The following is a 21,546-nucleotide window of genomic DNA, read 5'->3' on the forward strand; positions in this document are numbered from 1 at the left end:
CTTCCTTTATGAGCTACAGGATTCGGGGCAGGTGATTCAATTTGCCTAAATCTCGGTTTTTCAAGTTGTGATCACAACAGCACATGGCTGTTTTGCACATGGTTAAATGAGGTAAGCATTGTACAGTCATTGATATAATGAGGATTCCCTAAAGAATAGTTATTGGGATTGGCTAGCTTCATTTAGCTTAATCTGCTCTAGTGCCATCCATTTCCCTGCAAATGCCATGATTTTTGTCATTTTTTAGTGCTGAGTAATACTGCATTGTGTATAAATGCCACTTTTTTTTTTATCCATTCATCTATTGAAGGACATCTAGGTTGGTTCCACAGACTAGCTATTGTGAATTGTGCTGCTATGAACATCAATGTAGCAGTATCCCTATAGTATGCTCTTTTAAGGTCTTTAGGGAATAGTCCGAGAAGGGGAATAGCTGGCAATCTGTATACGGGTCTGGTCTGTCTGCCCACAGGCCCTGTCTTGACTGCTGTACTTTCTTAATTCTCATACATCCTTCCACTGTGAAGGTTTTCCTGATGACTGTTTGCCTTCCAATGACAGAATTCATTACACCTCTCATTTCCTGTGTAAATAAGTCACGGGGTAAAAATGGGAGTTCATAACCCACTTGAATCAAATGTATGAAATATGATATGTCAAGAGCTTTGTAATGTTTTGAACAACTAATTTAAAAAAAGAATAGTTATTGGCATTTGTCTCTGCAATGAAGCTTGCCTGGAGGAGATATTTCTTGACCATACAGGAGAAGGGGTTGGGGTTGGGGATATAACTGGGTGGTAGAGCACTTACCCACCATGCATGAGGTCCTGGGTTCAATCCCTGCACACACACACACACACACACACACACACACACACACAGCTTCCTCTTCTTGAGAGCCCTATCGTGGATGGACAGGGCAGGACTACAGTGCCAGGAAAAGGAAGCTGAAACCAGAAAGGGGTGTGGATGGAGAATGAGTGTGGACAGCTGGATGGCAGATATTCTCAAGGACCACCTCTGTCTCTGAGAGCTTCAGGAAAAATCATACACTTCTTCTTGGATATCTTGCTGCTGCATTAAGATCCACATTATGACCATTTTTGTTTTAGTTAAATTTTTATATTACTTATGATTAATATCTCACAGAGCTGTTAGTCATTAATTCCTTCTCTTACTGCAAATTCTCTCTACTTTCCCTGATACATTCTCTTAGTTATCTCCCTACGATTCATAACATGGTGGATATTTTCTCTAGTAGGAGAAGGCAATCATCTACTGCATGCTACTAGATATTGGGTTGGACATATCCTGACCAAATATCTCGAGATGCACAACAACCCCACCAAGAGCCGGACTATCATTGACCCCATTTTGTTGGTGAGGAAACTGTTAAGATGTCAAGCTCCTTACCTAAAATCAATAGCTGATAAACAGCAGTGGAGTCAGATTCAAAATTAATCAGGCTCAGATCACCAGCATTTGGGGCAGTTTAATTTTCTGCAACTATTGAGCTAAAATTTTCCTCAGGTTGAGCCAAGAAAATGGAAAGCTGTAGCAATGGATTGGCTCAGCAAAGGCCTGGGACCCAGGATTCAGGGAAAGATGTACATGAGAGGCACTCAGAACGGGGCTTGTCACATGGCAAGTTCTCAATGAATGGTGAATATGACTTCTCATTTTCATTTTCTGGTAAAATGTTAGTTCCTCTTGGAACATACTATCCCTGGGAAGAGAGGAGACATCAACAAACATAGAAGGTGTCTAAACTCCAGCTATATATTTGTAGAAACATAAACCCAATAATAATAAGATGACTTAAAAGAGCACCCATAGCTTAGATTGTTGTAGATGAGGCAGCTCTGCAGGCACCTGAGTTGTCTGGAAGAATGAATCTCTGCTTTCTTTTCATTCATTGCCTCTTGTGGATCAGATTACTGCAGAAACAAACCTCAGTATGTAGGTTTTCAGGAAAGAGATAGCGAATCTCATCTACACTTATTAACGCTCAGCAGTAGGCCCTTTCGACTGTTTGTATTTGACTGATATTCGGTATTCTTTCCTCCTCTGAATCTCCACAGTCTCTACTCTCCTAACAAGTGTCATCCTGGCCTTATACTATACCTGATCCACATCTCATTTCCTCCAGCCAGGTGGCTCATCTGTGCTAATACCATGGCGATGAGAATTCAAAGTTTCTCCTTGTCCCTATTACCCTCCCAGGGAACACGTGGGTGACAGCACGATTGCCATTTAAAAGGAAATTTCAATTATGCCTCAATAAAGCAGTCTAAACACAAATAAATAAAAGGAAATCCCAGTGTTGGAACATCTCCCCCATGACCACAGGGTCCATTCTGCCATCAGAGTGGTCACCCTCTCTTTGGGGCCTTCTCCCATCCATCTTCCACCCTGCAGCTGGAGCGATTTTTCTTAAAGAGCAAGTGGGCTGTTTTACTCTTGTTAAAGTCCTTCAGTGGCTCCAGGTTACTTCAAGATAATGTCAAACTTCTTGTTCAAGAATAGATGCTCTGCTGAGCTCCTAGCTACTCCTCTTGCCGTTCCTACTTCAACCCATGTCCTAAATGAAAGTGCTCCAAACCTTCAATGAGTTAGACTTTCTATTTTCTCTCAGCGTGGAGCGAATCCCATCCTTCCCAGCTTTGTCTGGCTTATTCCTCCCCTTCTCCTCGTTCTTTGGGCTTCGGTTTCACAGGAAGCATTTCTCAGCATCCCACCAGTGGGTCTCATGACCCATCAAGGAGTTCAGAGAACCTCCATTCTTCCCTCTGGTACAGTCTGAAATCACCAGATTGCTTCTCTCTAATAACTACTGGACCCTATGTTCCCTGAGTGCACAGAACTCCTCTGTCTTCAGTTACTTGTCCTATGCCCGGCACATAGTATCTACACAATAAATATCTGTTTAGTGAATAAACAGAAGTCCTCCAAACACACTTCATTCATAGTAAGAAACATCACCCAAGCAGAAAGAGAGACAATAGGAATTTTTAATGCACAGAAAGTCCTGCAGGGACTCTGGGCAGACAGGAAGAAGCAGAGGTCCTGCAAACTCAGTAACGTCCAGAAAAAAAAAAAAAAGAGAGAGAGAGAGAAGTCCTTAAAGACCCAAGCTTCCTCACTGCAACAGTCCTTAGGGCTTCCTTCCTGGTGCCGAAGAGGTCAAACTGTCTCTCCATAGGTCTCCTCCAGGGGTCCGTGGCAGGAAGGAAGCTGGGCACGGCAGGAAGGAGGAAGAAAAGGAAAGGCCGCTTGGTCTCCACCTGAAGGCTCCTGCCACCCGACTGACTTCCATCCATAAGAAAAGTTTTAAAAAGGAGAGACGTTTGATAGAGTCAAATAATATCTTAGAAAAAAATAAAAGATAGAGAAAATGAATAATTCCATTGGTTACAAAGTTCTCTGTCCACTATCCACAGGAGGAGCAGTTTGCTTTGGCCTTGATGGCAAGTGTCATCTGCCAGGCCCATCCTCAGCTGTCCCCCAGCCCACCCAGGCCCCAGGATCCATCCACAAGAGTACTGCTCCCCCTAGGAGAGTCTCTGTGCTCGTGGAGGGCAGCACCCTCCCTCACCGGCCCTTGGACTCCCCGTACGTGTTTCGGGCCATGGACACCATCTTCTCCTCGCAAGTGATTTTGGTGTCCTTGAGGACGCTGTACCACACCATGCCCGCAGGCCGGACCTCCTCACTTCGGCAGAAAAGGTAGGGCACCGTGTCCACGCGGCTCTGGATGTAGGCGCTTCTCAGGAGGCTGGAGCAGTGGCTGCTCACCCTCTCTAGCCGCCGCAGGATCAGGTGGGCCTTCCTGAAAATTCAAGGAGAGAGCAACGGTTCAGGAAGAAGTCTAGAGCAGGGGCTGTGAGGCTTTTGAAGTGGCAAATAAAGGTCAACAGTCACATGAAGACATCTTGCCCTGATGACTTCCTAAGTGTGATATTTTAAACACCTATTAAAAAATTGCCTTACAACATACGCTCCTCAGTTTGCAAGCCTAAAAAATGAAAGTGGTATAACCTTTGAACCAGTGCTTTCAACTCAAGAATATGGGACCCCCCGCCCCCCAGCAATGAGAAGGACACCAGTTTTAGGACTTTAGCCAAAGAGAAATTATTACATTGATGGCAAAACCCCGCCATAAATAACTAAACTTTGTCATTTATCATGTGTTGGACACCGAGTCCGTACTTTACGTGTGTTTTAAAACTTGTATTTGATCTTCACATCAGTCCTAAACATCTGTTCTCTCTACTCCTATTTAACAGGTGAGGAGAAGTGACTTTATTTGACCAAGGCCAAATACCAAGGGGACAACTGGAGTTGGGCAGTGGAATCTAGGCCTGAATCCATGTGTTCTTTCTCCAACTATTTACTTTATTGCTTCTCTCATTCTCACATCACTTTCTTGCAGTCACAAAATTTGGAAAGCTTGCCCTCTGTGCTTCTCTCTCATCAGAGGCTAAAGAAATATAAATGTATCCAAATCATAGCTTCTCTGTGCTCCATTTCCCTATCTCTAAAAGATCGATGACAGTCTTACTCTTACAAATTGGCTGGGTGAGATCGCGTAGGAGAAGGGCCCCATGCTTGGGACTCAGCTTCCCTGGGGGCTACCGTTATAAAGATGATTATAGATGGATGCCCCAGGATCAAGGACAGACTGAACACTCATCTTAGCAAGAACCATTCTGTACTCTGATGTCATCCTTAGGAACTTTATCTGGAACTCTTGATCATGCACTAGAAAGAGGATCTACAAGATCTCATGGCTGGTGGTCAAAGCAAGGAAGGATCTTTGAGATCACCTGGTCGAGAATTTCTCAACGGTGGCACTGGAAGGCCATTGTGTAGGAGCAATTATGTAGGATATTTAGTAGCGTACTGGGGCCTCACATGCCAGATAACACCAGCAGTCCCATGCCAGTCAGGAAAACGAAATAGGCTCCAGACATTGCCAAATGTCTTTTGCAGGAGGGCATAATCACCCCAGTTGGGGATCATTGACCTCTTCTCATTAAAATATGGGAACTGAGACTTCGAAAGAGAATGGAATGTCCTTTTCCAGGTCACACTACAAGTCAGCTTCACTGTCCAGGTGGGTGCCTCACCTTCTCTGACTTCCAGTATCTTCAAGATGCCCGGGGATCCTGTGAGGCTAAAGGAGAGGCTCTCTCTCCTGCTGCCCTCTGCATGCCCTTCTGGGACCCCAGGAGGGAAGGAGTTTTACGACAACAGACCCCACAAATGGGAGACTGTGTTAGGCATCTATGTGGTGGCTGAAAAAAAGCACTGGGCTTATGTGTTATGTTTTGTGGGCACGATTTATGAGGTGCCTTTCAAAAAGTCCTCTTTGTATAGTTCACCACTTGGGTGGAATATTTCCTGAGGTGCCAAGAATTCACCACTTCATAATCACACTCTATCCACATCCCCCCTCCTCTCGGGCAAGCACACCCTGCTCCCCCAGGAGGAGCTGAGGAGTTTGTTTCTCATCTCTCTTTGTTTGAGTTCTTACTCTGTTCTTGGAAATTTTGCTGAACATCTCTAAACCTGCCTCTTTGAAAAATGGAGCTCCTGTGAAGTTAAAGGAGACAGTGTAATACCTACTCATTAACTGAGCATGTATTATGCGGTAGAACTTCCATTTGGCAGGATTCGGAAAGACAGATGAGTGGAGACGACAGTATAGGAGACAAGAGTGTTGACTGGGAAAAAAGTCACAGGAGGCTTCTGAAGACATGGGATTGGGGATACTGAAGAAAACTTCCTAATTGAAGGGGAAGTTGTGCTGAACCTCATAAATGAATAGGAGTTAGATAGAGAAAAAGGTCAAAGATCTAGCAGGCAGCACTCGCAAAGGCATAGAGCTAAGAGACTGCTCAGAAGTTCTGAGACTCTGTGGCTGGGATACAGTGCACAAGCAGGGACCGCATGAAAAATGGTAGGAGGAGGAGCCAGGCTGTTGGTGTTCCCTCATGTGCCGATATTATCTCTGATGTAGCAGGTAGTGAGTGGCGCACCTTTAGGCTCAAGTTCAAATCCCAGCTCAGCCACTTGCCAGCTATGTTATTATATTGAGTGAACTGCTTCACCACTTGTGCCTCTGTAGCCTTGCTTTTCTTTAAAATGAGAATAATAACTTCCCTTAGGGGTGTGGATTACATTTTTTCTCCATGTTAGTAAAAAGCTGCTTATGTGTTTTCACATCTATGAAAAGGGAATAGCATAGTACTCACCTCAGAGGGTTATGGAGAGGGTTAGGCAAGTTAACAGATGTAAACTCTTAAAAAATTGTCCCATGGTATGCTCAGAAAAGCTTACATGGTAAGCACTAGAAACTATCATCCCCAGAGTCCTCACTACGTAGCCCCCTTGTGTTACTGGGTGCTCTTTGTATACCAGGCATTGGGACAGAGATGAACTGGTTTATGCCTTATGTGTCTGAATAAGGCAGTGGCAGGAGCCTGGGTTGGAAAACAGGTGAGGTACCACTGGAGTATATAAGATGGATACCTAGTTATCAATTCAGGGTATCAGAAAAGTCTCCAAAATAGTGTAAAGGCTCAGCTAGGTCTTCAATAATGAACAAATGTTACAGATAGATAAAAATGCAGAAGAAATAGATCATTCCAGTTTATACCAGAGAAAGCATAAGCCATCAGTTGATAGAAATGGCTGGAGCAGTGAACAGGTAGGAGGCCAGTGAGCTTGGCAGAGATTAAACCATCCAGACCTTTCAATGCTATGCTGAAGGATTTGGATTTTCTCCTTTGGGCAGCAGGGAGCCATGGGCTGGCATTCACAAAAATAATCAACAAGTACAACGTGAGATTGGAAAGGGCATTCTTCCAACATGGTTTGCTTCCAAAGGCCCAGCCATTTCCTCAGAAAGAATTTTAGGGGGGCGGGGTTTGTGGCTCAATGGTAGAGCACTTGCCTAGCAGGTGTGAGGTACTGGGTTCGATTCTCAGCACCACACATAAATAAATAAATAAAATAAAGGTCCATCAACATCTAATAAAAAAAAAAAAAAAGAGAATCTTGGAACACAGCTAGGCAAAGCCTCCTTTCATAAGGATGGGGAAACTGAGGTCTGGAATGAGAAAACTAATTGCCTCAAAGGAACGCCTCAGTTTAATAACAGACAAATCTAGAACCACGGTTTCTGATTGCGTAGAGTCAAGATGGAGGGTTTAGCTCTGGGGTCCCTAATTCAAATCCTCACTCTCTAACTTAACAGCTAAGTAGATCATGAGCAAGTTCTTCAATGCCACTAACCAAGTTCCCACATCGTTAAAATGTGTTATTAGCAAGAAAACATGGGTAATAGATTAGCTCTAACTAAATGTTAGCCATGATTCAAAGAAGCATTGAGAGTAGGAAAGATACAGACTTTGCAGCCCAGTCTGTCACTTCTCCTCCTTGAGCCTCAGTTTCCTAACTTGTAAAACATAAATAGGGATATTTATTTTATAGGACTGTGAGGCTGTAATGGAACAATTATCAGAGGCATCCACAAGTACTGTAAACCAACATTTGCATGTAGACAAGGAAGACAGGATGATTCAGAAGGGAAAGGTATGAAGAGATGGGCTGGAAATGCTCTAGGGTGGGAGAGGGGGAGGGGTGAGCGAGACCAAAGGCAAGAGTACTGGGCAATAAATCGTAGGGAGTGGAGGCGCATAAATCAAAGGCCAGGCATGCTTCAAGCTTTCCCTAGAGGGGAAATCATAGGTCAGAGTGACCACTTTTCTCAAATACCGGAAATGAAGTCTTCCCCATTGGAATTAGGACTCAGGCCCACTGGGATAAGAGGCAAGAGGTGAAGAAGGGACACCATATATGAATTTATCATGTATTAGCAGGCAAGAATGAGACAGTGATGGCTTGTGGAGGAGTAAAGGGTTGGACCCGAGGCCACTTCTCCGGGAATTGTAGAACCTTTGACCCACCATTCTGTTCCCAGCATCATTACCCAATCAGCTGTTGACAGGGTTATCGGACAGAGACCTAACTTCTAAGGGTGCCCTGAAATGGAGAAAAGGAAGAGTGGCAGTACAGAAATGTTCCCATTGGCTGCTTTTCCTCCTCTCTGCCTCCTGGAGTTGAGCTGAAATGTCTCTGTGTGAGCTGACCCTAAGCTTAATGAGAGTCAAGGGCATGACGTGGTTATGAAAATTTGGAACACAACCTCTCGATGTGGAGGGGTAGTCTAAAGGAAGTAATGACTTCATTCATGCTGTTCTGGCCAGGCCACAGCTGGAGAATCCCAGTCTCTTCTGGTAAGACGGACGTTTACAAACTGTAGCTGGATTATGATGCTCAAGGGGGACTCAAAAGCAAGCCCGCTAAGCAGGAATGGAGGAGAAGACTGGACATAGGCAAATGGTTATGTTGTTCTAACAACTGAAGACACATAGGGAAAATCTGAGGGTCAGGGATGACGAGAGCTATAACTGAGCACACACTAGGTGGGTACCCATGCAATATCATCTAAATCCAACCCTCACAATTCTCATGTGTACACTTTCTTCCTAGTCTTTAGCTGATAAAAGTGAGCCCGTGGCTCGTCATGTGACTTGGCCAGAGTGACAGAGTGAAGAATAGGGTCTCCAGTCCCTGCTGCAAGACGTTTCAGTGTTATTGACAAAACCACCCTAAAATTAACAGACATCAATTTTGGTTCAATATTATAACTTATTAAAAAACTGTTAAAACTAGAATCATCTAAATATAGAATGGATCTTTCAATATGGTGGTGGATTCCCTGTCACTGGAGGTGAGTAAATCAAGATGTTTTAGAAAGGAGTTTTCTGATAGTGGGAGTTGGAGTATGAGTCTCTTGTGCTGGTGTGTGTGTGGGGGGGAGTGTGGCGGTGGGGAGGGTTGGCACCAAAGCATGGAGCTATTGAGATGAGAGGGTCATAGTTACTGGGATTCCATCCATACTTCAAAGTCATGCTGAAATTTCATCTTCAGGGAATCTTCCAGATCTTCCCAGTCAACGTAACTCATGCTTCCTCCTTTATTGCTGAAGCATTATATTTCTGTTGAGAATCATAATGTATTATCTAGCTGTGTATCCTCTTAAGGTACAATGTGTTATACTGAACAGGCAGCTGGTTTGACATCAGAAGACAATCTTTTTGGATTTGGGTTTCAACTCTTATAGCTGTGTAATCTCAAGCAATTTATATAACCCACTGATTTTTTTCCATTGCTTAATCTTCAAAATCTATTGTTCAGGAGATGAAATAATACTTAAATGACTGGTCCATGATAGCTACTTCTTGGACCATGTATGGTACTCTGGTGTCTAGAACCTGATTCCACCAGAAGGAGGATTAATATAGGTGAACTTGAACTGAGGACATTAATTTTCAAAATCCAGCAATTCTCTAGCAGGGGTTGATAAAGGGAATGAAATTGCACAAGAGCCTCACGTGGACCTAAGAAAATAATTAGGCAGGTGGGCAAAAGGCTTATGCAAGTTTGTTGATAATAGTAAAGAAATGGAAAGAAATCCAGTTGAGAATAGAGAACTATACTAATATGTGATATAGTCACATAATTACCTGAATAAAAGGCCCTTCAAAAGACAACACAATTCTATAGGGGAAACCACTTGACCAGTATATTGTTAAGTGCCAACAGGCACATGACAGAACATAGTATATATATTTAGTATATATATTTGCTAAACACAGTAGAGATCATGGAGATGTAGGTATGGTTATTGATAAAGATATTAGCACTAAGCTCCTATATGTTTAATGTAAATATCCATGCCTATATCTATATCTATACCTGAAAAGGTATTGTACCCTGTTAAAAATTTTATCTTTGAAATAGGGTTGGGATTATAAGATTCAGACATCAAACTTTTTTCATTTTGTATAATTCTGTACCATTTATATGCTACAGACTGGGAAAGAATCATTTTGGAGTGTAATAAAATAAATATATTTCCATTTTGAAAACATGAATATACCCATGTATATTCAAAGATGTTCTAATGAATTTATTTAATAAAGCCATGGTTTCATGGCTTCTCAGTGGTTTACAAGGATCATTTCCCCAAATATCCTCAATAAAAAAATTAAGCTTCAGTCATCTCCCTTCTCAAGCAGAAGGCTCGGGTACTGCCTGTGGACATAGATCCTCAACATCAGATTTGAAATAGGATTTGTAATGTTACTAGTAAAAATATTTACATTTGAATTCCTCTCCTACTCATTGAAAAATCATGAGGCCTTTTTAAGAATTAATTTCTTGACTGACAGCAAGAATTACTGACTCAAAACCATTTCATTTGGAACTGATATGAACTTCAAGATGATAACCAACCTTGCTATACTATCAGCAAGGAAATGGGTCTTTTTGACACCATTGTTCCAAGTAATAGTGTGTTTTGCTAGTATTTCTCTATTCCAAGATGTAAGAGATGTGATTGCTTTCACAAACCCACCATATGATCCAACAATCATACTCCTTGCTGTTTATCCAAAAGAACTAAAAGAGCATACTATAGTGATACATGCATACTAATGTTTATAGCAGCACAATTCACAATAGTTAAGTTATAGAACCAGCCTAGGTGTGCCACAATAGATGAGATGAATGGATACAAAAATGTGGCATGCATACACTATGGAGTTTTATTCAGCCATAAAGAAGAATGAAATTATGTCATTTGCTGGTAAGTGGATGGAATGAGAACATCCTGCTAAGTAAAATAAGCCAGACTCCAAAAGTCAAGGGTCAAATATTTTCTCTTGTATGTGGCAGTTAGAGAAAAATAAGGAATTTTTAAAAAAGAGAACATCATGAAAATATAAGGGAGAATAGCTGAGTAGAGGAAAGGGATTAAGGGGGAGGAAAGAGGATTGGGAAAGGAGAGGAACTGCAGAATGAAACTGACCAAATCATGCTATGTGCAAGTACAAATATATTACAATGTATTCCACTTTTATGTAGAACTATAATGTACCAATTAAAATAATAAATTAATTGAAGTACAACAAAGTAGAGGAAGAGGTTTGGGGGAGAAAAGAGGGACGGGAAGGAGGTAGTGATGAGTATTAAACAGAGCAAATTATGTTAAATACATTTAAAAAAATGTCACAGTGAACTCCACAATTATGGAAAATTATAATTTACTAATAAAAATGTACATGAAAATAATAACCTTTTGAGAAAGAATATAATGAATGTGAATCGTCATTATACACAATCCATCCTGATTTCAGAAATGTTAAAATATGCAGAAAAAAATAAAGTCATCTGAGCCTAAATCTGTTCTTTTCCCAATATCTTAAAAATTGGAAGAGAACATTCGGCCTTTGGTGTTTGGGGATTAGCTTGTTTCATTTAGCATGATAGTCTCCAGTTCCATGTTTACTGGCAAATGCCATAATTTCATTCTTATTTATGGCTGAGTATTCTCTCTGATATGTGTATGCTAGCACACAATAAGCAGGGTGGGGTAGGGGGCAGAATAGAAATTCTTTGGATTAGATAAAGGGGAATGAAGAGAAGAGAGGGGGAGGGGAATAGCAAAGACAGTAGAATGAATAAGACATAACTTCCACACACCCAGTGAAACAAGAGTGGGATCCTAATTACAAGAAGTTATATTCCATCTATATATAATACATCAAAATACACTTTACTGCTATGTATATCTAAAAAGAACAAAAAATAAACAAAACACTTTATTTTAATTGGAAGAGAGTTAACCCAAGATATCTAAGGAAGAGATGAATGCAATCTTAGAAGTCCGTACAGTGATACCCCAAGTTGATTATTTTCACTAAGATTATAGCAATGGATGTGCCAACTCTTTTCAGACGGGAAAAATGCCTTGCCTTGCCATGTTGAGAAGGATTTCAGGCTGAACCATGCCTAGAATAATTTCTGTGATCTGTTAGCAATGTCTGCCATGGAAGCATACCATTCCTACTCTAGATAGATCAATTTCATTGAAACCAAATCTCTTCAAGTACTTGCTCTTTTCTCCCTACCCTATCATTTGGATCAAACATAACCGAAAATATAAAGAAGCCTAAGAGTGGTCAAGGATGCTCTGACCGGAGCAAATTCTGGTCCCTGGCCACCTATGAGCTCAGTTTTTCAAGTCTCCTAATAGGAACCTTATGGCTGGGACAGCTGGGTGTCAGCGGGCCTTCTTTGAGCAGCTGTTTGCAGTAACCTATAGTTGTCATGAGAACTAGGCTCTGGGGAACACTTCCCTGATAGATTTATTAGGCAGAGGTAAGAAATGCCCTTTTGTCACTAAATTTTATGGGGGGGCGGGGTATAACCCCAGATCCAGGGAGGAGTTCAAAACATTTTGAGGTTTGGTGATTACATAGTCCAAGAGAATCCTAACAGAGTTCATCCCTTATCCGCTTGCCCCTGGGAAAAGCTCTCCTCTCCCTAGCCAGCTTGGGTCCCTGAGAAACAAGACATACTGGACTGGAGGTGAAAAGACACTCTACACATATTGTATCCGTTTTCTGGTCTCCATGACCTTCAGGACTTTCTGGTTCCTTGGCTTCCCAGCTGGAAGGGACTTTGTAGGTAAGCCCTTTTATGTTACAAATGAGGTCCAAAATAGGGATGGAATGTGTCCAAGGTCACACAGCAAGTAGGTGACAAAGCTCCCGGACATGAACCCTAGGATCCTGGCTCCAGGGAAATGTCTTGCTCTCTCTCTCCTTTACACTTTGATGTTCTGTACACTTGGGAACCCTTGAGAGGCAGAGAAAATTTATTTAAATTTCTCCCCTTTGGAAAACCTTTACTTGGCTTCAGAGAGAAGAAACAAACTCCTGAAAAGGACTCACAAAAGCCATTATGATTTGACCCTTGCTAAACTCTGCAGCCTTGTTTTTCATTTTTCCTTTCCCTCTCACCTTGAACTCTCTGCTCTAGAGATATTTATAGTTCCTGACTAAAGTATTTTCTCTTACCTTACCCTCTCTCATCTTTGCACTATTTGTTCCTTCCAATGAAAATACCCTCCCCCTTCCACCTGGAGGACTCCTGTTCTTTCTTTGATACTATGCCTCACCCTCTCTTTCTTTACCAGGCATTCTTCCCTGAGCTCCAGGTCTGGATGAGATCATCTAGCTATCCGCATCTAAAACCTTGTCACCCAAGTGTGTTTTCTGGACCAGTCACCTTGGCATCACCTAATAGCTTGTTTGAGATGCAGAATCTCAGGCCCATCCTGGACCACTAAATTCATATGAATTTTAACAAATTCCTCAGGTTTTTCTCTTGCACATGAATATTTTAAAGGAATTGCTCTGAAATATCTTCCCATTCTCCTTTTTATAGCATGCATCTTATGACACGTTCCCTCCAATTAGATGCTGAGCTGTGTACAAGGCATTGTTTGACTTCTTCACTCTTCTATTTCCAGCCCCCAGCACAGGGCCTGGCACATAGCACGTTAAATGAATCAATAAATCAATTATTGAAGTGAGGTCTCTTCAAGTCTTTTAATATTTGCAAGGACACTGCATTGTTAGAATGTCAGAAAACCTTAAAATTCATGGAATTCAGTTGTTTCCAACTGCAATCAATTATAGAACCTTGAGTGGTGGGACAGATGTAGGGCCCTTGGTGTGAGGGTACAGCACACAGAAGGAGAGACCCAGCGGATAGGATTCCAGGTCACCCACTCTAGCTTCTACCACAACCATTCTGTAATTATCTGTCCACCCACTGACAGATCACTTTCATTGTTCAATTATTTAGTAAGAACTTATTTAGCACCAACTTTCAAAAGTGAGTAGAACATCAAGGATCACTGTGCTTAACTTACAATGCAGTGGGAAGAGAGGTAATATGTAAGTAAATACATAAGCAAATATAAGACACAAAACCTGGTGATTCCAATGAAGAGAATTAAAACATGAGAGTGTAATAAAGGAAATGGGCTACATTTTAAGGAATTCTCTGAGGGGCTGGCCTTCTAAAACCTGTGGTTCTAGGTAAGATTGATCTAGGAAAAATAATTCCACTAATAATAATTTTTTAAAAATTATTGCATCTACTGCATCTCTTCACCCAGATCATCTTAGAGAAAGAAGACTGAAGGCCAGAAAGGCGCAGAGCCCAGGATTGCACAGTGAGTTTAATAGTAGGGCCAGGATAGATTAGGATGCAGTTCTTTTGATTCTTGTTGTCATACCAGTAGGGGATCTTCATGCAATCAATGGGGGATGTTCGTGCAATCTCAGGTCCCGTTTGGGAGACTAGAAAGACCAGAAAATGAGGAAGCTGGATGACATGGATGGGGGTTGGTGGACAGTGGCTGAAGACTGGCTGAGTGGAGGCAAGTGGGTTATCACAGTCCCATCACTGAATGTGTTGTCCCGCCTCTGTGGGCGGCCAGGAGGCCTTTCTGAAAGATTTATGTTCTGGAGGATCATAAAGAATCCTAGCAGGTTGTAAAGACAGAATCAGGAGTGGAGCTCTGGTTTAGCTTCCACCCAAAGTCCCTGAGCCCTGTGGGAAAGCCCAATAAAGTGGAGCACCTTTCCCAGTCCAGGGGCAAGATGGCAGCCAAGATGACTCATGAGTGGCTTTCATCTGGTGCTCAGGGCTTCTGCCTGCCAATCTACCTTCTTTGAGCTTTTATCTAAAGAACCTTCCTTTAATGTGAAAGGGAAAAATTTAAGGTTCAGGACCCAACAGAACTGATAAGGCTGACCAAAGAAGAGATCCCTTTTATCCATGGACCATGCTCTCATCTCATCCCTTGAAGGCCTCAAATTCTTGGAAGGCACTGCAAGTGTTACAAGAGCTCAGGGTAAGAGTTTAAGGCAGGAGTGACCTCCATGCCAAACGCTGTGCAATTCTGGATAGTTCATCGAGCCCCATAAGACTTAAACTTCCTTATCCAAAAAATAGGAAGAATCTTCTACAGGGGCATTTTGAATTTTTAAAGCCTGGAGTATTTCTGCAAGACATGCAGTTCTCTCCGATGCTACCAGTGCTGCCCTGGCCGAGAATACTATCCTGTTTCCCAGGGCCTATCATCACAACAGCATTCAGGGCCTCTCTCTTGTCTTAATTTCTCTACTCCTGGCTTCCAACTGCAGTCAGAGGATCTTTCTTCCTCGAAGATCTGATAATATCACCTCCCTGTGAAAAACACTTGAAAAGCTTGCCATTACCCTAGGGAGATAATCCAAGCTCCTTAACCCTATTTAAAGGGCATTCAGGATCTGGCCCCTACTGACCTCTGCCTTCTTATCTCTTACCACTCCTGCTGTCAGGCACTTTGCTGCAACTGTTCAGAAATTCTTCAGTTCCCCCAAACACAATGCTTACCAAAGGGTAGAAGGAGAAGGAGTTCTTCTGGCTTAGGCCAAAGGATCATAGGTGGTACTCAAGTTGATCACAGATGACATTAAATAACAATGAATCACATTTGAAAAAGTGGTTGGATTGCCTTCTTCTGTCTCTGCCTCTCTTTTCAGAAGAAGAATAGTTCTGGAACTGTGTTTTTAACATTTCTCTTGTTGATCTCCCTTTTATAGGGGAAAATCTCATGCTCTGATGGGATTGAACAACATTTTTGTTTTGTTCAGTTTTTGTTGTTCTACTCTATTGACTGTTTAATTAGTCGTTGATTTTCTATTAAGGGCAGATAGTGCTATTTTCCCATTACAAGATGATTTGAATATATCCCAATACATTTTCAGTAAGAAGTGAATCTTGCTGCCCCTTTTCCATCTGTAAAGATGACATGCCTATACTGATCATCACCTTTATTTATTTGATAAAATTCATTGTAAGTCTATGAGAAAAGGGTCCAGCAACACCAATCAGAAACAGGAAGTGTCTGCCCCTCTCCTCAGGCTCCTAAACCCATACCTGGGCCCCAGCTCATCCTCACTCCTCCAGACGAAGTCACCAAACTTTTCATAGTGGGAGTTGTAGTGGTGCTGAACTCGGAACAGCATGGAGGCCGAGACCTCCATCAGCGTGTTGTAGGCCGTCTGCTGCTCCTTTCCGCTCGTGTACCCATTGTACAGATTGTAGATCTTGTCGGCTATCTCTGAGAGGAAAGAAGTACAGAAACAGATCACTGCACAGTGGGGAAAAGTGAGGGCAGAGGCATGGCTCATAACAAGGAGGTCCCAGTTGTGCAGGACTTCACTTGCATGGTCTCTGTGGACACAGACAGATCTTAAATCTGCCCTTTGTATGTCAATGACCAGTTGCATTTGATTTCCTACCTAGTAACCAAAGATAATAATGGCTACTCTGGAGGTGCACTGGAAGAGCTAAGTCAAAACTGAATGTGGGGCTTGCTGTACTTCACTGGTAGAGTGCTTGCCTAGTATGTATAAGGCCCTGGAGAAATAAAACAAAGTGAATGTAAAACATTCAATACTCAAATATAAATTATTGATATGATTATTGTGCTCATGATTTAACAGAAAATTCCAAACAAATGCAGAGGTTTCAATAAATTGACTTGGTTCAACTCAGCATCCTCATTCTACCTTCCCTCTGTAATATTTCCAACACATTTCTGTAATCAGGTCTGATAGGCCCCTGTTCCAAAACCTTTTAAAGACAATTCTGACTCTTCTGCTTGCCAAGCAGGGACGTTCCCACTCCTGCGTCATTTCTACTAGCCAGTGCAGTGTGAATTTGTCATGAGTAGAAGGAACAGTTCTTTAGCTTTGAAGGCTCTGATCAAAATGTTGATGGGTTCCCAAACCATTACTAACAATAGTTACCTGTAGGAGAATCTAGAAGACCTTAGGACCAGGAAAAAAGATTCACTTTACATTATTTTTCCCTCTAATTTTTATTCTTGTTTTATAATCTTGTGTATATGTTATTTTAAAGTAATAATAAAAATGTTATTTTAAAATAACAATGATTAAAATAAGAAAATATCCCAAATCTCCTTGCTCTTGAGGTCAATTTACTCTTGTCTGATAACACATGAAATACTAATTATCAAGTTTCTTATTAAGTCATGTCTGTCTCTCCATCCAGAATGTAAACTCCAAAAAGGTAGAAATCATGTCTTCACAGCATTACTCACACCAGGGTTTTCGGGAAATATTTGCTCAACTTAAAGTGGGTGACCAGGACCCATGAGTTCCTATTAGTTATTTTTAATTTGCCAGTCTAGATGTAGAAACTGTATCAAAACATTTATATAGTGGATTTGATTGATGGGTTATATTTTTTAGGTCGTTTTTGTCAAACGACCAGGAGCAGCAAAAAAGTTTAATCTTGGGCTGGGGTTGTGGCTCAGCGGTACAGCACTCACTAGCACGTGCAAGGCGCTGGGTTTGATCCTCAGCACCACATAAAAATGAATAAATAAAATAAAGATTAATTTTAAAAAAGATGCAGTCATTGCCTTTTAAAAAAAAAGTTTACTCTTTCATGCTAACTTGGACAGATAGGCATGGAGTAGCTCTATGATGAGGATTTGGAGGCCACCATTGAGTCAGAGGCCACAGTGTGCTGTGATCAGTTAATGATGTCTGCCAAGGCACAAAATGGGTGAAACAGTGTTCTAAATGCCACTTATTTTCCAGCTGTAGCATAGACTTAAGTAGAAGAAAATGATTGGTCTCTAAGAAGGCCAGACTAAGGGGCTCTGGCGCTCTACCTCTCCTTACTACTAGTCAGTTTTTCCACTGACAAAGATATTACTAGTCAATCTCAATTTTTTCCTTCATACCCGTGATTAATTTAGTTCCATGTTCTTCCTGCTCCCTTAGTTCCTTCGGCTTCTTCTCTCTGTATTAATATGTGTGTGTGCACACACAGTGCTCGTTAGTGACTGTTGGATAGAGAACAGAGAGGAAATGTGAAACCTACTTGGAAAGTGAGGAGGCGGGTCACCTACCTTCTGCCTTGTTGTCATCCACCAGTGGACAGGCGGTCCTCAGGGTCACTGTGCTCAGCTCAGAGTGCCTCCCCCGTGTATCCACAGCATAGAGAGTGAACCTATATCACAGCAAGCAAAGAGAGTACAAGGCTCAGACTTAACAGAAGGCACCAGAAGTTAAAGGAAGGAGCACAAAGTCATGGTACAGGACCAGTGGTACAAAGAACTCAGGGATGCTTACACTGCAAGGAAATGATTTTTTTTAAAAAAAGAAGGATAATATAAAACATTGATTGAGCATTGAATGCCTGCTGGGCACTTGGCACGTAGTCTCCTAATTTGCAATTAAGCAAGCCTGAAAGGCAGAGAATTATTGTCACTCAAATTATATCAAGGAGGATACTGTGTAGCTTTCTGTGTTCTCATAGTCACTGGGGGACGGAATAGGGGTTTAAACTCAAGCAGACTGAGTCTAGGACGTGAGAAGTCAGCCCCAGTGCGGCCCTCTTGGCTCTACAAGCACATTCATATGTTCTTTCATTCACTATGAATGAATTAGTTTAGGTGCTAAGGTTATGAAGGTGAACAAGGGAGTTAAATTTCCTACTTGCTGAAGACTAATCAACACATAAACAAAAAAAAATCAGATAATGATAAATATGATAGAGAACAATACAGAATAATGTGAAAAAGTGGAATGCATGTAATGCATTAGACATGTAATTCATGAAGGCCTTCTAGAAGAGGGAAAGTTAGAGCTGATGACTGAATACTGAGAAAGAATCAGCTTATGGGAGAAAGACCTGGCAGAAGATCATGTCGTGCAGGAAGATCAATAAGTGCAAAGGCCCTGAGGAGAGGAGGAGCCCAGACTGTTGAAGGAATAGATAGCTGGAGTGGATAGAGCAAAGGGAGGGCAGGTGGAAGGTCAGTGGGGACCTTGTATGTCATGAGAGGGAGCTGGGAGCTATTCTAGGTATAAAGCGTGTCCTTGTGAAGTCATCTGATGCCACATGCTGTGTTGGTGGTAGTGGACATAACCTGTGCAGCCTTAGAAGGGGGAAATGGTAAATGCATACCTGGTGGATTCAGGTCTAATCAAGAGCACAGAATTTTTTTTTAAATCAGTCTCTGTCTACCTCAAGGGACACTCTGTGACTTTTCATATCTCCAGACTCTGAGTTCTATGGTTTATACAAAGTTTAAGGAGGGAGCAGAGACTTTCCAGAGGAGGTAAGGTTTGGAGGAAAGGAAGTTGGAATAGAAGTATCCTCCATCCAATTGGCCTGTTCTTGTCATGGGATCCTTTGTTGCCAACTTTCAAGGTCAAGGGTAGAGTCAGTGATGTCCAGTGGGTAGAGGACTCCCTATATTAAGCAGAAGACCCTAAACTCCTAGCGTTCCTATGTTTTTGCCTCTTTCTTTAGTACCTCAACTAACTCATGCTATACAATGGGTATATCACTACAATAGCCAAGTTTTAGAATGAGAGAGCACTGATTGTAGATATTAGGCACATAATAACATTGAGTTTGTTATATAAAGTAATTAACATGTGCTAAGATTTTAATACGCATTAAGCATTATCTAAATAGTCTTACCTACTTCCCTCAAGAAATCCTTCAAGATGGGCATTATTACTCTCTTTATTTCATACCCAAGTCTCTGAGAGGGAAAGCAGCTTGCCCAGAGTCACACAGTAATTCCTGGACTGGCCATTTAAACCTAGGCTTGACTGACTCCAATGCTCAGGCATCACACCACTGCCAGATACTTGTTTCTGGCCACAGGTCTGTAGCCCTCAGCTTTGTGCAGATATAATTTCTTCAGCTACACTTGCTAAATCCCACTACATGGAGTAGTGCCCCCTCAAGAAATTTCCTGATCTTATGAAAGCATGCTAAAATAATCATCCTCATTATTTCCACCTTTCAGAAGAAGAGACTGAAAATAAAAGCCAAGCAATTTTTCCAAAGTCATAGATTTAGAAAAAGAACATGTCAAGCCTAAGCTCTGTATTACTCTAAAACTTGCACTTCTCACTTTCTGCCACCATTTCTGCTGTCAATGGTTTCGAGAGCCTGGGCCCATGTAGCTTCAGTGCCCCTTAACTTCATGCCTCAAAGGTTGTTTTTATAAAAGATTCCATGAATCAAAACTTGAAAAGGAACAGAAGTGTGACAGAGGAAGGAGCCTGGTCTTGGAGATAGTCATACTTGGGTTCATATTCCAGTTCTACTCCCTTACTCTGTGACCTTGGGGAAGTCACTTCACCTTTCTAAGCTCACTTCACCTCTCTGTACTGGACATCTGTGATAGGCAGACTGGGATGCACCTCGCCAGTTTGGGGTGGATGGATATGAAAAGTGAGCCTTTTCTGAAGTGAGTTATCATTGGTAAGCCATACAGAAGCATTGGTAATAAGACCACAAAGAAACTCAAAGAGATATGAAAACAGGCAAGTGGCAAAGTGAGGAGGTAAGAAGAGCACTGAGGAACATTGGGAAAGCACTTACCATCCACACACCAACTCATCTAGAAAGTTGCAGAGGCAGGATCCAAACCCTAGCCTGCATGCCCAGGGGTACTCCTCAGTCTGAGTATAGCTATTTCCCTCATTCCATTAGGTATGTGATAGGCAATCAGTAAAGATTCATGTGAACAAATGAACTTGAGTGCACTGCATCTCATTTTTCAACTTGTTTCTCCATCAATCGAACGGGGAACATCTGACAGACAGTGCATGGCTGTCTCAAGGATTACACAAGCAAGGCATGAGGACAAGGTCGTAATGCCCAATTCTTACACTCCTCACTTTCATGGATGATTGTAATGCACCAATTGAAAAAGTAAATAGAAGGAAGGGCAGCAGAGGAAAGGAATCAGGGGGATGGGGAGGGAACGAGGAAGTACTGAGGACTGAAATATGCATTTCTGGATATGTCACACATACACTATTATGTGTAATGGCAATGCACTAATAAAAATATAAAAAATAAAGATCACACAATTTGTACAAGAATATATGTTTAAAAAAAAGTTTCATTAGAATCTGAAGAGAAAGAGATGCATTTCAAGGAACACATGGAAGGTTTGTAGTGAGTGAAATAAACAAATGGAGCCTTCAGGTGGAAGGCTTGAAATAATGTTTAACAGGGCTTTCCCTTTGGCCACTTATGTTTCTGGGGGTGCTTCTGCAATACATTTCCTCCACCAGAGGAACAGGGTCAACTCTCTGCTTCACGGGCAGCACAAATGGCAGCCTGCTGGTGCTAGAAGTAGTCTTATGTTTTATAAGTTATAAAACCTGGGTATAATTCCTGTTTCCTCCCATTGCAGGCTGAGCATTCTTTGGGAAGTCACTTCACTTTCTCTGAGGCTGAGTCTCCTTACCTGTAAAATAGGTTGAAAGTATTCATATCTCACAAGTTGAGGATCAAGACTCAACGAGAGAGTCATCATCATAATAGGCCTGGTTCACTCTTTGTTCCTTAAAAAGTAGCTTCTAATTTTGTTACTGAAATAATCAAACATGTCAGTGGAAGTCTCAGGATGCAGGAGGCCACAGGCTGCCCTGCTTGGGGTGGGGGGCCAGCCGAAGAGGAAGATGTCAACCTCACAAGCTTGGGTCAAAAGTCACA

At 41.9% G+C, this 21,546-nt stretch overlaps 1 protein-coding gene across 5 annotated transcripts in view; it reads right to left on the bottom strand.

Moving 5' to 3' along the window:
* Nucleotides 1–3,330: 3,330 nt before the first annotated feature.
* Nucleotides 3,331–21,546, bottom strand: part of Astn2 (astrotactin 2) — an 839,030-nt gene continuing 820,814 nt past the window's right edge. For 3 of the 5 annotated variants that reach the window (XM_071600871.1, XM_071600870.1, XM_071600869.1), the window contains 3 exons: nt 17,924–18,024; nt 15,916–16,099; nt 3,592–3,829 (listed from right to left, as the gene is read on the bottom strand). In XM_071600871.1, coding sequence (XP_071456972.1) covers nt 3,592–3,829; nt 15,916–16,099; nt 17,924–18,024 — 523 coding nt within the window. Of the gene's footprint in view, nt 3,368–3,591; nt 3,830–15,915; nt 16,100–17,923; nt 18,025–21,546 lie in introns of those variants that run through there. The other 2 variants (XM_071600873.1, XM_071600872.1) reach the window with 2 other exon arrangements.

This window comes from Marmota flaviventris, chromosome 13, assembly GCF_047511675.1.
Source record: "Marmota flaviventris isolate mMarFla1 chromosome 13, mMarFla1.hap1, whole genome shotgun sequence".
NCBI lineage: Eukaryota > Metazoa > Chordata > Mammalia > Rodentia > Sciuridae > Marmota > Marmota flaviventris.